We start from the raw sequence: 14,071 nt of genomic DNA, 5'->3' as shown, positions 1-14,071 counted from the left end.
GGTCAAGGTCAGAGTTAATTTGAGGTTCAACTGTAATATAATGCTCCTAAGGGAGCTATTGCTACTCCCCTAGAGCCTTACAAAACATACCAATGTTATACTGAAGCCCTGAGGTAATCCACCAAATCACTCAATGTTCCATATAACTTTCTAGTATTCTACCAAGATCACTCAACGCTCTACCAAACCGTAATGTCCTGCTGCCATTCTCCAACATTAGTCTGGTCTGTTTCTCATTAGAGCCCAGAGCCCAGGGTAACACATCTGCTCTGGTTATGAATGCTTATCAATGCTTATGAATGTTTATGAGCCCTTCACCTTGTCATAAAACACATAAATCCTCCGTGTGGTGGGCGTTGTATTCACTTAAAAACCCTTCTCTGCCTCCCCCTCTGAGAGGGACCTGAGTGGGGCTATACCCCAGTGGGATCTTAGCATGATTTATGGGGGAAACACAGGGTAACTGAAGCCTTGGTTTCCCTCTGATGGTGTCGCTGCCACATTTGTATGCTCTGAATGCTTCCCCCCGGTATGAAAAACTAGCCTGTCACCGGCACCAGAGAGGCGCATCCCAAACTCCCGTCCCCCTGTAGAATTAGAGGGGAACAAGCCATTAACCACAGCCAAATCTTAGGGCGGAATTTGTCGTGATCTCTCCACAATATTTATTTCACCCAGGCTAATGAAAATGTATTAGCTTTGCGTCTGCGAGTTGAAAGTTCCCTCCTCCCAGTTTAACTGGTGCTCATTCTCATTAATATTTTAGATCCTGGAGAGTGGAAGGAAGAGGAAAGGAATGTCTTTGTTAGCAGTGATGCCATCATGTTAGGCGGAATGAATGTGCTATGATAGTGTTCTGTGCTCCTGCAGTTTGACAAGGAGGTAGAGTCAGTGCTGTATTTTTTAGTATGTAGCTCCTAGCAGTGACTCACAGGAAGGCAGGCCGGCAGGCAGAGATTCCCTGTTGTATTGGGCTGAATGCTTTGGCTTGACAGAAGTAAACAGTGGATTGTTGGTTTGATGCAGTGAAGGGAGACTGTGGTTTCATTTCAAGATGTCTTCTGACAGGTGTTTCACATTTTTGACGCAAAGTTTTTCGAGGTGAGTTTTTTACCTCAACCCGAGCTGTATTCGATCAGTGCCAGGCCCACCCCATATCAGATTTTGTACAGGACAGGTATAGACAGATCACAACATAATATTCACCACAGTAATTGTCCTAAATGGCTTCATTCTCTACCATGCAAAGTGTTTTGAAATCCCTGAGCCACAGTGGCACCAGATATTTAGAAATACTGTATTTAGATGAACATAAGACATACTGCTAGCAGTTTCAAACGGGGATTATTAGAATAGAATACTGTCTAGTATCAGTGTGTAGTGATATGTTATTGTGACTACAGAGCAGGTTATGTGCCGAGTGAGAGGAAACGCCCGGAGAAGAACCTGCCCTAAACCACAGTGTAAGAACTGACGCTGGAGTAGAGAAGCAGGTAGGGAGAAAAGAACATTTCATTTAGCACAGACATGGAACAGGACAGGAACTGCATCAGAACCGGGTAACAAAATGACAAACAACAATTAATGCTGAAGCGGGGAACAGAGCTGGGGAACAGACAGATATAGGGGAGGAAATTACACAGGTGATTGAGTCCAGGTGAGTGCAATGAATTGCTGATGCGCGTGATGAGGGAAGCAGGTGTGTGTAATGATGGTGGCAGGAGTGTGTAGTTCTGGGCAGCCTGGCACCCTCGAGCGCCAGGGTGGGAGAGCGGGAGCAGGCGTGACACACAGACCTAGAATCAGATTATCTTCTCTCCAATGCTTACCTTAGCTATTAGGGGATTGGACTATATCTGACCCAAGACCAGGGATTATGGTACATTTACTCCTAGTCCATATCCTTAACTATTGACTCACTACCTATCAGATTACAGGACAGTAGGGGCCCGACACTAATCGCCCAGCAACCCGACAGGAATATTTGATTCTATTGGTCAAGGGCTAATGGGTTGGGCGCCATGGAGACAGGCGTGTTGAGGGTGATCTGTGTCTGGGGTTTTTGTTGTGTGTGTGTGTGTGTGTGTGTGTGTGTGTGTGTGTGTGTGTGTGTGTGTGTGTGTGTGTGTGTGTGTGTGTGTGTGTGTGTGTGTGATGTACCAATAGGGAATCTCTATCTCTGGGTTCAGGGCCAAGGTCAAGGCACTGACAACCATGAGATGCATCCGTCTCAGATTCACTTTAGAAGGACCTTGGATTCAGACAGGCATGCACATACACACACACACACACACACACACACACACAAACAACCCTCCTCCTCTCACACACGATGTACTGTATGCATTAGTTCCTGCTAGCTGCAGTAATGGTTTAGTAAATGGAGTGGAAGGCATTTGGTTGAAAGCCCAGGTGGGACACTGTACTTCTGTGCCCTTGAGATAGACTACAGCTATCTGGAGACGCACAGGATATAGGGTACATTAGGTCTCCTTGGAAGGCTTTTTTTAACTTAATATTCATTCTACCAGGAACTCCCCTCTGGTTTGAACCTCTTTTGCGAGGGAGTGTGTAACATCACCAGGCAAGAAGCATTCGTTTTCATAAAATCACAATACAGAACGATACACACAAAGACAATATAATATAGGCCTACATCACTTTATTACATACTGTGGCTATTGGCTAATCTCTTTATCCACCCCTTTTTTCTCTGATCTCTTTTCCTCCTGTTTCATTGATTACTGTGTATCTTTCTCTACACTGATTGGCAGATATGGAGCCGTGGATCCACAGGTTCCGGGCTGAGGGCACGGTGGATTACTCCCAGCTAACCTTTGACCCCAGCCAGAACGAACTGATAGTCGGAGCCAGGTAATATGTTTTTTTTTTTTTTTTTCTCTCTCTCTCTCTCTCTCTCTCTCTCTCTCTCTCTCTCTCTCTCTGCTTCTCTCTCGCTCTTTCTGTGTCTATTCCGCAACAAAGCCTCCTTCACTCACGCCACCAAACTTACCCTAGTAAAACTGACTATCCTACTGATCCTCGACTTCAGCGATGTCATCTACAAAATAGCTTCCAATACTCTACTCAGCAAACTGGATGCAGTTTATCACAGTGCCATCCGTTTTGTTACTAAAGCTCCTTATACCACCCACCACTGCGACCTGCATGCTCTAGTCGGCTGGCCCTCGCTACATATTCTTTGCCAGACCCACTGGCTCCAGGTCATCTACAAGTCCATGCTAGGTAAAGCTCCGCCTTATCTCAGTTCACTGGTCACGATGGCAACACCCACCCGTAGCAGGTGTATCTCACTGATCATCCCTAAAGCCAACACCTAATTTGGCCACCTTTCCTTCCAGTTCTCTGCTGCCTGTGACTGGAACGAATTGCAAAAATCGCTGAATTTGGAGACTTTTTTATCTCCCTCACCAACTTTAAACATCTGCTATCTGAGCAGCTAACCGATCGCTGCAGCTGTACATAGTCTATCGGTAAATAGCCCACCCAATTTACCGACCTCATCCCCATACTGTTTTTATTTATTTACTATTCTGCTCTTTTGCGCACCAGCATATCTTCCTGCACATGACCATCTGATCATTTATCACTCCAGTGTTAATCTGCTAAATTGTAATTATTCTCCTACCTCCTCATGCCTTTTGCACACAATGTATATAGACTCTTTTTTTTCCTACTGTGTTATTGACTTGTTTATTGTTGTTGTAAATGAGAACTTGTTTTCAACTAGCCTACCTGGTTAAATAAAGGTGAAATAAAAAATAAATAAAAATAAAATTATCTTTCCCCCTCTCTCTATGCTTCTCCCTCTCTTTCTCTCTGGCTATCCACTCACTTGCCACAGAGTGTTCTCAAGTTAAGCTCATTGTCTCTGTCAAGCACATCATATTTAATCCAGAGTGTCTGTGTTTGTCTGAAGTGTTCTCTGGCCAGCTGAGATTGGGCTTAGATTAACTCTAACTAGAGTGTCTGTGTGTGTTTGTGTGTGAGGGCATTCGTGTGTGTGCCTTACTATGCATGTATTTCACTTCTGCTTATGGCCTAGGTTGTCAATTCAAGCCGTTCTCTCCAGTTTAGCAGATGGCTGAGGAGACAGAGAGCTGGAGGAGCAGGACCAACACAGAGAAGCAGAGCTGGGGGAATAAACTAATGTACTGCATATGGGATACAGGGAAACGGAGAAGTTGGAAAGACCTGCAGGGCCTGACAGATAAGGAGAAGATAGAGTGAGGGAGAGAGAAGAGCTCTTACCCTTTCCTTTCAAACACTAACCTGACTCAGAGGCTTTAGGGTGGTCCTGTCTCTATCTGCAGTTGTCTGGCCTAGTCTGTCTTCACGCTCTCTCTGGAGTCGGCTCAGTAAAAGGGATCTAGGAGAAGTGTCCAGGGCTTGGGGTTGACTTAGGACCAGGCCTCACTGAGTCCTTTCACGCAGGCCATCAGGCCACAGACATACCCTCTCTGGCTAACTACATTTGAGTTTTAGACATTGATGTGAGCCATATTGGCACCAGAAGTTCGAAGGCAATTATACGACTGCTCTAATGTTAAACATCTTGAATTAAACCAACTGTATCCAAAATACAGGTCTAATTGGACTCATGGAAACTCCATGTTAGACAGATTCAACACACAGTGTATTCCGAGCCCATTCACACAGACAGAGAAGCCTAGTACCAAATCAACCCCTAGCTCCTTAAATGCTCAGTGACAGGGATCTAGAATTAAGTGTTTAAGGAGCTAGGGGTTGTCTGTGGCCTGATGGCCAGAGTGAAAGGACTCAGTGATAATGGAGGTAGAGAAGGAGAGGCAGATCGATGTAAATGTCAATATACTGTAAAGAGGTTCTTAGACCACAGCCTGCCCTGTGAGATAGCCACGCTTCAGAAGATGGATCCGTTTGTGTCCGTCTGTGCGTGCGTGCGTCTTCGTGCATGCACCTATGCATATGTGTGTAAGCTATCGAGTCATCTTATGGGAAGAGGTTTCAGCTGATGAATAATATTACAGACTAGATGCATTACTCTGACAAGAGCTAGGAGGGTTGTTATACCTTCATGCACCAAGTTGAACTGAAATAGAAAGATTGATTCTCTGACATTCAAGGCCAAATTTATTTGAAATAAAACGTTTTTTAAAAGGAAACGATAATCTGCTGAAAATGTAATAAAGCTGTTATAACTCAAAAATAAGTACCGAGAACCCGGTAATTATTGTGGGAATAACTTCCGAGGCGAAGCCAAGGGCTGGCAAAACCGCTCTTAGGAGGGTGTTATTCACAATAATTCCTGGTTTTGAGGGCCTTATTGCTTTTATAAAATGGTTGCCAGCATTTCAAAAAAGATGAATGACATGTTTTCATTAAAAACGTTATTTGAATTAGTACATTCGTTTTATGTCATCCTTCCACCATACAATATAGTCTAGTCGTTAGTTCTGAGATTCTGAAGTTCCTAGCCAAATGGGGTGATTGTCCAATCCAATTTCATAGACGTTCTAAGTAAAACATTTTGCTATGGGGCTAGCTACTTCTACTTTGCTAGCTAGCCAGCTAAAGCGAACACACAATCTCATCAAGCAGCTGAAATGACAGCAAGCTATATGCTTTTTTGTTTTACCTTCGTTTTCATTGCCATTTCTTTGGATATATCCATTATACTTATTCTGATAAAATGAATTCGCCTGGTTCAGAGAAGCTGTCAGTTTCATAACGTTCATATGCATGGCACGGTGGAGATCGCCCAAAAAACCTGCAACGTTGTTCCACAGGAAAGGTTTAGACAAACTCCAACTGTTGCAAACCAAATGCTAGGCAAGTAGCATGGGGAAATATTGTATAGACGCTTTTTTCCAGGGGAGATTACGTTTATAAATTGCCTAGCTGGGCTGTGGGACAGTGGCTGCGCATTGATAAATCTAATGGAACAGTTAAATTACCCGGGGATTGTAGTGAATAACTCCCTGCTGTCAAACAATCAGTATCCAGGATCCAGACAATCGTTTTGAAATGATGATTCTGTGATGCAATAATGCTGACTTTACAAAACCATAGTGAGACATTGGTAGTCAATATAGAGACTACTCACTGTCATGTTTCCAAATAAACCGTTTTTTTAGTTGGCTTACAATGGAAACTTCACAATTCAAAAGAGCCTGAGCCAAGGATAGGCTAAAGGTGTTCATTAAAGTGAAGTTTCACTGTTGGGCTTAAGGTTTCTTTCACTGTGGTTTGCACACACACACACACCGCCTCATGGGCCTATGCTCTTTTCAGATTACAGTATATTTTTCTTTAGACCGAGAGAGAAAGATGTACCTGTGAAAGTCTTTATAATCAGACAGCGCCAGAGAGATGCACCTGTGAAAGTCTTTATAATCAGACCAAGATATGTACCCGTGAAAGTCTTTATAATCAGAGCCAGAGAGATGCACCTGTGAAAGTCTATAATCAGACAGAGATGTACCTGTGAAAGTCTATAATCAGACGGAAACAGAGAGATGTACCTGTGAAAGTCTTTATAATCAGACCAAGATATGTACCCGTGAAAGTCTTTATAATCAGACAGAGAGATGTACCAGTTAAAGTCCTTATAATCAGATGGAGACAGAGAGATGTACCTGTGAAAGTCTTTATAATCAGACAGAGAGATGTACCTGTGAAAGTCTTTATAATCAGACCAAGATATGTACCTGTGAAAGTCTTTATAATCAGACAGAGAGATGTACCTGTAAAAGTCTTTATAATCAGACAGAGAGATGTACCTGTGAAAGTCTTTATAATCAGACCAAGATATGTACCCGTGAAAGTCTTTATAATCAGACAGAGAGATGTACCTGTAAAAGTCTTTATAATCAGACAGAGAGATGTACCTGTGAAAGTCTTTATAATCAGACCAAGATATGTACCCGTGAAAGTCTTTATAATCAGACAGAGAGATGTACCTGTGAAAGTCTTTATAATCAGACCGAGACAGAGATGTACCTGTGAAAGTCTTTATAATCAGACAGAGACAGAGAGATGTACCCGTGAAAGTCTTTATAATCAGACAGAGATGTACCTGTGAAAGTCTTTATAATCAGACAGAGATGTACCTGTGAAAGCCTTTATAATCAGAACGAGACAGAGAGATGTACCCGTGAAAGCCTTTATAATCAGACAGAGACAGAGAGATGTACCTTTGAAACACAGTTTCCGTTAGCCGGTAATAGCCGGCTTTTGTCCGATAAAAAAAAATGTGAAAAGGCGATAAATAAAATTGACGCCGGACAATGGTCGGAGAGAAGACGAAAAAATTCCATCCCGAAATAATGCTTTTTAAACTATTAATTGATGGAAATACCAGTTTCTAGGTTATTTTGCCTAATTTAGTGGAAGTAAATTGGCGCATGTGTACAGTATATTTGTTATGTATCTTATTTATCACACACGTACAGAATACAGATAGCCTTTCAGCGGAAAACATGTCTGACAGCGTGAGAGCTGCTGCTACAGCATCTCAAATAGCAAATGCGTAGTCAACGGAAGGCAGGCATCATCAGCGCGTCACACACCACTTTGCAATGAGCTGGAGGCAGTATGCCTTTTAAAAACATATACTTAAATGTCTGAAACCTGAGCGTTTTACTTCATATTATGAGGCATGTCTTACCTTGCTTTAAAGTAGCCTAGACAAAATCAGACCATATCCGTGGAAGAAATGAATTCATATTAACTTTCTTTCTTTGGCCAATAGCCAAAGGCACAATCGTTGTAATAACAGCAATCCGTGCTAGTTGTTGCATATTAGATCTACCTTCTAACGGATATTTTAGTCTCTGTCACGTGAAACCGCTCGTATGTACGGTGTGCTTTTGACAACAGTGTTTTCCCGCTAATTTGCGTTTTGGAAAGAATATTCAAACGTAGCCTGCTGCACATTGCGACTCTTATAATGTGAAATAATAGTAGTTTATCAACATTTTAAGCTAAACGTTGTGATCTGTTGCATCAGACTCATTGCTTTTGAACGTTTTATTTATTTAGTCTAGGCCTATTGGGATCTATCGTCCCACAACTGTCCCATAGTCTGTTTGGAATAGGCTATTTCTTTCTCGACAAGCTGACTAATAGAGTATGTATTCTTTTCACAAAATGTATGAACTCATGTATTAACAGAGACAAATACTCATCAGCAGAGCGGAGAAAAATACTCCTCAAAACTCCCATTCAGTTGGATGAAGTTACCCGTAAAAAATATCTAATGGTTAAGGTTTAGATTTGTCAAGGGTAAGCTGATCCCGCATCTGTGTCTACGGGAAAGTTCTTCCCAGACAAGCGCATATCACTGGGAGAGATGACATAAAGTATGTAATCTTGCAAACTATATTCAGTTCAGTTTTGACTGGGTTTCTATTCAACAAAGATATACCTAGTTTTGGAATGCTATAGCAGCAAAGTAGTCTAATCAAGTGTTCCTATATGTCATTACATCTGAACAGGTGTTTGAAGTGGCCAGGAAACAAGTGTGCTACATCAAAGATGTGTTATTAAGGGAGAGAAAATGACCAAAATAGGGATAAAATAACCCAGAGATATCGTTGGACACCTATTACCAGAAATGCTCTCCTGTCCACTTTTATTTTCTCCGGTGTTGTTCTTTTAGAGAAGATTCTACCTTCATCTCTCCTCCCTCTCTTTTTTCTTTCAGAAACCACCTCTTCAGACTCAATCTGGAGGACCTCTCGTTGATCCAGGTGAGTCTTTACCAGCGTTACCATTATCCCCCCTCTATTTTACTATCTATCGCTCTGTCACTCCCTCTTTCTCCCTCTCAATCCCCTTCCTATATATATATCCCTCTCACTCACTCTTCCATTCACTTCTCTCTTTTCTCATTTTCTCTCTCTTTCTTCTCGTATTCTCTCTCTCTCTCTCTTTGTTCCTCTTCCTTCTTTTCTGCCCCCTCCCTCCCTCCCTCTCCCACCACCTCCCTACTCTCTGCTGGACCACAGTGTCATCTATAAGAAGTCCTGTCTGTCTTGTCTTTGTCTGTAACACAGTTATGCAGTAATTATCGTAACACTTACTGGAACAGCCCAGCTGTCAGGCCCTTAAGAAATGGTCACAAACAAGACACAAATATTGTCATAGCATGCCATGGGAGCTACAGTAATGAAAACCCAGGGAACATTTCAAAGAGTCCAAACGTTTCTCGCTGTTATAGGCTATGCATCTTGACAACATCATTAAGTTAAGTGCTGATAAATGAAGCCAGGATCATTCTTGTTTTGTCAGGAGGTCCTATGGGCTTGGATTGTACCATGGTCTATGTGCAGAGGCCATCTCTAGGCTAAGCTGGATCAGGGATTCAGGAAAGTCCACCAGCCACAGTAGTCAGTCTTAATGCGCCATCTGTCTAACTGTAGTCTTCTTTTCAGTCAGTCTTAATGCGCCATCTGTCTAACTGTAGTCTTCTCTTCAGTCAGTCTTAATGCCCCACCTGTCTAACTCTAGTCTTCTCTTCGGTCAGTCTTAATGCCCCATCTGTCTAACTGTAGTCTTCTCTTCAGTCAGTCTTAATGCCCCACCTGTCTAACTCTAGTCTTCTCTTCAGTCAGTGTTAATGCCCCACCTGTCTAACTGTAGTCTTCTCTTCAGTCAGTCTTAATGCCCCACCTGTCTAACTCTAGTCTTCTCTTCGGTCAGTCTTAATGCCCCATCTGTCTAACTGTAGTCTTCTCTTCAGTCAGTCTTAATGCCCCACCTGTCTAACTCTAGTCTTCTCTTCAGTCAGTGTTAATGCCCCATCTGTCTAACTGTAGTCTTCTCTTCAGTCAGTCTTAACGCCCCATCTGTCTAACTGTAGTCTTCTCTTCAGTCAGTGTTAATGCCCCATCTGTCTAACTGTAGTCTTCTCTTCAGTCAGTCTTAATGCCCCACCTGTCTAACTGTAGTATTCTCTTCAGTCAGTCTTAATGCCCCACCTGTCTAACTGTAGTCTTCTCTGCAGTCAGTGTTAATGCCCCACCTGTCTAACTGTAGTCTTCTCTTCAGTCAGTCTTAATGCCCCACCTGTCTAACTGTAGTCTTCTTTTCAGTCAGTGTTAATGCCCCACCTGTCTAACTGTAGTCTTCTCTTCAGTCAGTGTTAATGCCCCATCTGTCTAACTGTAGTCTTCTTTTCAGTCAGTGTTAATGCCCCACCTGTCTAACTGTAGTCTTCTCTTCAGTCAGTGTTAACGCCCCATCTGTCTAACTGTAGTCTTCTCTTCAGTCAGTGTTAATGCCCCACCTGTCTAACTGTAGTCTTCTTTTCAGTCAGTCTTAATGCCCCACCTGTCTAACTGTAGTATTCTCTTCAGTCAGTCTTAACGCCCCACCTGTCTAACTGTAGTCTTCTCTTCAGTCAGTCTTAATGCCCCATCTGTCTAACTGTAGTCTTCTTTTCTTCAGTCAGTCTTAATGTCTTCTTCAGTCAGTGTTAATGCCCCCCTGTCTAACTGTAGTCTTCTCTTCAGTCAGTATTAATGCCCCATCTGTCTAACTGTAGTCTTCTCTTCAGTCAGTCTTAATGCCCCACCTGTCTAACTGTAGTCTTCTCTTCAGTCAGTCTTAATGCCCCACCTGTCTAACTGTAGTCTTCTCTTCAGTCAGTCTTAATGCCCCACCTGTCTAACTGTAGTCTTCTCTTCAGTCAGTCTTAATGCCCCACCTGTCTAACTGTAGTCTTCTTTTCAGTCAGTCTTAATGCCCCATCTGTCTAACTGTAGTCTTCTCTTCAGTCAGTGTTAATGCCCCACCTGTCTAACTGTAGTCTTCTTTTCAGTCAGTGTTAATGCCCCACCTGTCTAACTGTAGTCTTCTTTTCAGTCAGTCTTAATGCCCCACCTGTCTAACTGTAGTCTTCTCTGCAGTCAGTGTTAATTCCCTATACGTGTATGTCTAACACAGCTCCTAAAACCACGTGTGAAGTTCCTGTGGTCCAGACCCATTCTGTTCTGCTGCATGACGATAGTATTTTTGCAGTTTGCTAAGTTATTTGCACCTTGTGTTCTGCCTGCCAGAGGAAGAAGCACAGATGCTCATTCTCAGATGCTCAATCTCTTCTTAGTTAAGACTGGCAGCACAAAACCAAATCAATTGAATCAAGCAAATTGATTATTTGATTTTTAAAAATGTGTTATTAAAATTATGCTATAAAATAATATCTCTTATCTTTTTTTGTCAACCTTTGATGTTGAAAGCAATAGCATGTGTTTGAGCAGTGCAAAGTGATATTTGTAAACATACTGTACAGTATAATTGTAGCTCTTTCCCTCCCTTCATCCCTTCATCCCACAATGGCATAGTAACCATTACCCCAGCATGCTCCCTCCTTTCTCCTTGATTTCCATGGCTGAAGGCTGTATGTGTGTACTTACCCCCTGTGGGGCTAAGAATCGTGTAGCCCAGTGAGTAACCAGTCAAACATTGACACGTTAGAGGTTTATCTGGATCTCTTCCTGGGGGGAAACAGCAGGCTCCTTTGATGCTCTGGACAGAGGCTAGACACTGGCAGTTTACTGATGCTCTGGACAGAGGATAGACACTGGCTGTTTACACCCTCAAAGACCAGGGGAGAATAGAGAGAATGGGGGAGGGGGGTTGGGGAGAGAGAGAGAGAGAGAACAAAAGACATGAAGAAGACGAGGAGAGGGAAGAATAGAGGAAAAAGAGATCGGAGATCATAATAGACAGAGATGAGAGAAAGAAAGTGAGGTAGAGTGAGACAGAGAGATAAGAAAAGAGATACCCCCCATAGAGAAAGGCAGAGATCCATGGGGAGTCACTCTTTTGTTGGTGCTCACTGGGACAGGGCTGGTTATTAAAGATGCTTCATCCCATCCCTTCTTCTCTCATCCTCCCCCATCCCTTCATCCATCCCTCTTAGCCTTTATCTCATCCCTCACTCAGTGTAGATTCCTCTAGCCCTTATCAACCCTCCTTCGCCCCAGGCAGGCCCCATCTCCAAAGAGAGAAAGCCTTGGTAATCTGGACCACGGGCCAACTGCCAATTTAAACCCCTGACCCTGAGTCTAGAGGCTGCTTTGCATCTGACTGGAACAGGGTTTTAGGCTAGAGAGTTAAGGAGCTACCTATCTAAAAAAAACAGGGCTCAGCTGAAGTGGTCGGAGTGCTATTGTGAGATTTGGTTCTACTTTGGTTGCTACCATCTTCTATTTTTCTCTTCGTCTCTTCTCTCCTTTCTTCTTGTAATTTTCCTCTCCCCCTGTCCTCTTCTCTCTCTCTCTTCTAACTCTCCCCCTCTTCACGTCTCTTCTCCTCTTTCCTGCTCTCCTCTCTTTTCTTATCCTCTCCTCATTTACCTTCTTCTATAATGCCACAGGGCGAGACCCAGATGCAGACACAGGAGGCAGATGGTTTGAGTCTCTGATATTTATTAAACAACAAGGGGCAGGCAAGAGGCAGGTTGAGGACAGGCAAAAGTTCAGTAACCAGGTCAAAGTTCCAAACGGTACAAGGAGGCAGGCAGGCTCAAGGTAAGGGCAGGCTGATTGGTCAGGCAGGCGGGCTGGTGGGCTCAGAGTCAGGGCAGGCAAAAGGTCAAAACCAGGAGGACTAGAAAAACAGAGGCAAGGAAAAAGCAGGAGCACGGACAAACACGCTGGTTGACAAGACAAGACGAACTGGCAACAGACAAACAGAGAACACAGGAACAAATACCCTGGGAATAATGGGGAAAACGGGTGGTGGTGTTGCCATCTGACGGGGGAAGCCCAGTGACAAAATCCAGGGAAATATGGGACCAGGGGCGATGAGGAACAAGGAGTAGGTGAACGAGGCCAGACGGAGCTTGCCGCAGAGTCCTATTTTGAGTAAACACAGTGCATGCGGCGACTAAGGCTGAGACATCAGGAGCCATAGTGGGCTAACAGAAGCGTTGTTGGATGAAAGCCAGGGTATGAGGGGCACCAGGATGACAGGTAAGCCTGGAGGAGTGAGCCCATTCCAGGACCTGAGGCCAGGCTGAATCAGGGACAAACATCCGGTTAGCCCCCCTGGGAATGTTGTGCCTTGCGGACCGGGGTCTCAATACCACAGACAACTGAAGCCGCAAGACATGAGGCAGGGAGGATGGTCTCAGATTCAGAGGGTGTGGCAGCGGAACTGTACAGGCAAGAGAGGGCCTCTGGCTTCACATTTTTGGATCCTGGGCAGTAGGAGATGGTGAAATTGAACCTGGTGAATAACAGGGCCCAACGGGCTTGCCTCGAGTTAAGGTGCTTGGCAGTGGGAAGGTATTCTAAATTCTTATGATCAGTCTACACCCAAAATGGATGGTCGGCCCCTTCCAGCCAGTGTCTCCACTCCTCCAGAGCCATCTTAACAGCCAGGAGTTCCCAGTTCCCAACGTCATAGTTCCTTTCCAAAGAGTTGATACAATGGGACATGAAGGCACCGGTATGAAGCTTTTGGTCCTGGACAGAACGCTGGGAAAGGATGGCCCCCACTCCCACATCGGAAGCGTCAACCTCAACCACAAACTGACGGGTCGGGTCCAGATGGATGAGGAAAGTAGTGAATCGCTGTTTCAGATCCACAAAAGCCCTGTCCACTGCTGGGGACCATGTGAACGGTACCTTGGGAGAGGTGAGCGCAGAGAGGGGAGCCGCTAGGGTGCTGTAGCCCCGAATAAAACGGCGGTAGAAATTAGCAAACCACAGAAACCGTTGTAGCTGCACCCTGGACATGGGTTGGGCCAATCCATCACCGCTCTCAAATTTTCTGGATCCATTTGGACATTCCCTTCAGCGATGACGTATCCCAGAAAGGAGATAGTGGAGCGGAGGAACTCACACTTCTCTACTTTTACGAACAACTGATTCTCCAGGAGGCGCTGAAGGACTTGTCGAACATGGAGAACGTGTTCTTGGGCAGAACAAGAGAGAACCAGGATGTCATAGAGGTAGACAAATACAAAACGATTCAACATGTCCCGGAGCACATTGTTGACCAGGGCTTGGAAGACAGCGGGAACGTACGGCATGATAAGGTACTCATAGTGTCCACT

The 14,071-nt window shown here is 44.1% G+C and overlaps 1 protein-coding gene across 3 annotated transcripts in view; it reads left to right on the top strand.

The window, feature by feature from the left end:
- The window catches only part of sema5a (sema domain, seven thrombospondin repeats (type 1 and type 1-like), transmembrane domain (TM) and short cytoplasmic domain, (semaphorin) 5A), a 202,208-nt gene that overhangs the window by 57,075 nt on the left and 131,062 nt on the right, over positions 1-14,071 (top strand). For all 3 annotated transcript variants that reach the window (XM_042298964.1, XM_042298963.1, XM_042298965.1), the window contains 2 exons: positions 2,775-2,874; positions 8,708-8,753. In XM_042298964.1, coding sequence (XP_042154898.1) covers positions 2,775-2,874; positions 8,708-8,753 — 146 coding nt within the window. The remainder of the gene's footprint in view (positions 1-2,774; positions 2,875-8,707; positions 8,754-14,071) is intronic.

Source organism: Oncorhynchus tshawytscha, linkage group LG16, assembly GCF_018296145.1.
Source record: "Oncorhynchus tshawytscha isolate Ot180627B linkage group LG16, Otsh_v2.0, whole genome shotgun sequence".
NCBI classification, from domain to species: domain Eukaryota; kingdom Metazoa; phylum Chordata; class Actinopteri; order Salmoniformes; family Salmonidae; genus Oncorhynchus; species Oncorhynchus tshawytscha.
This window is presented reverse-complemented; position numbering and strand designations above follow the sequence as displayed.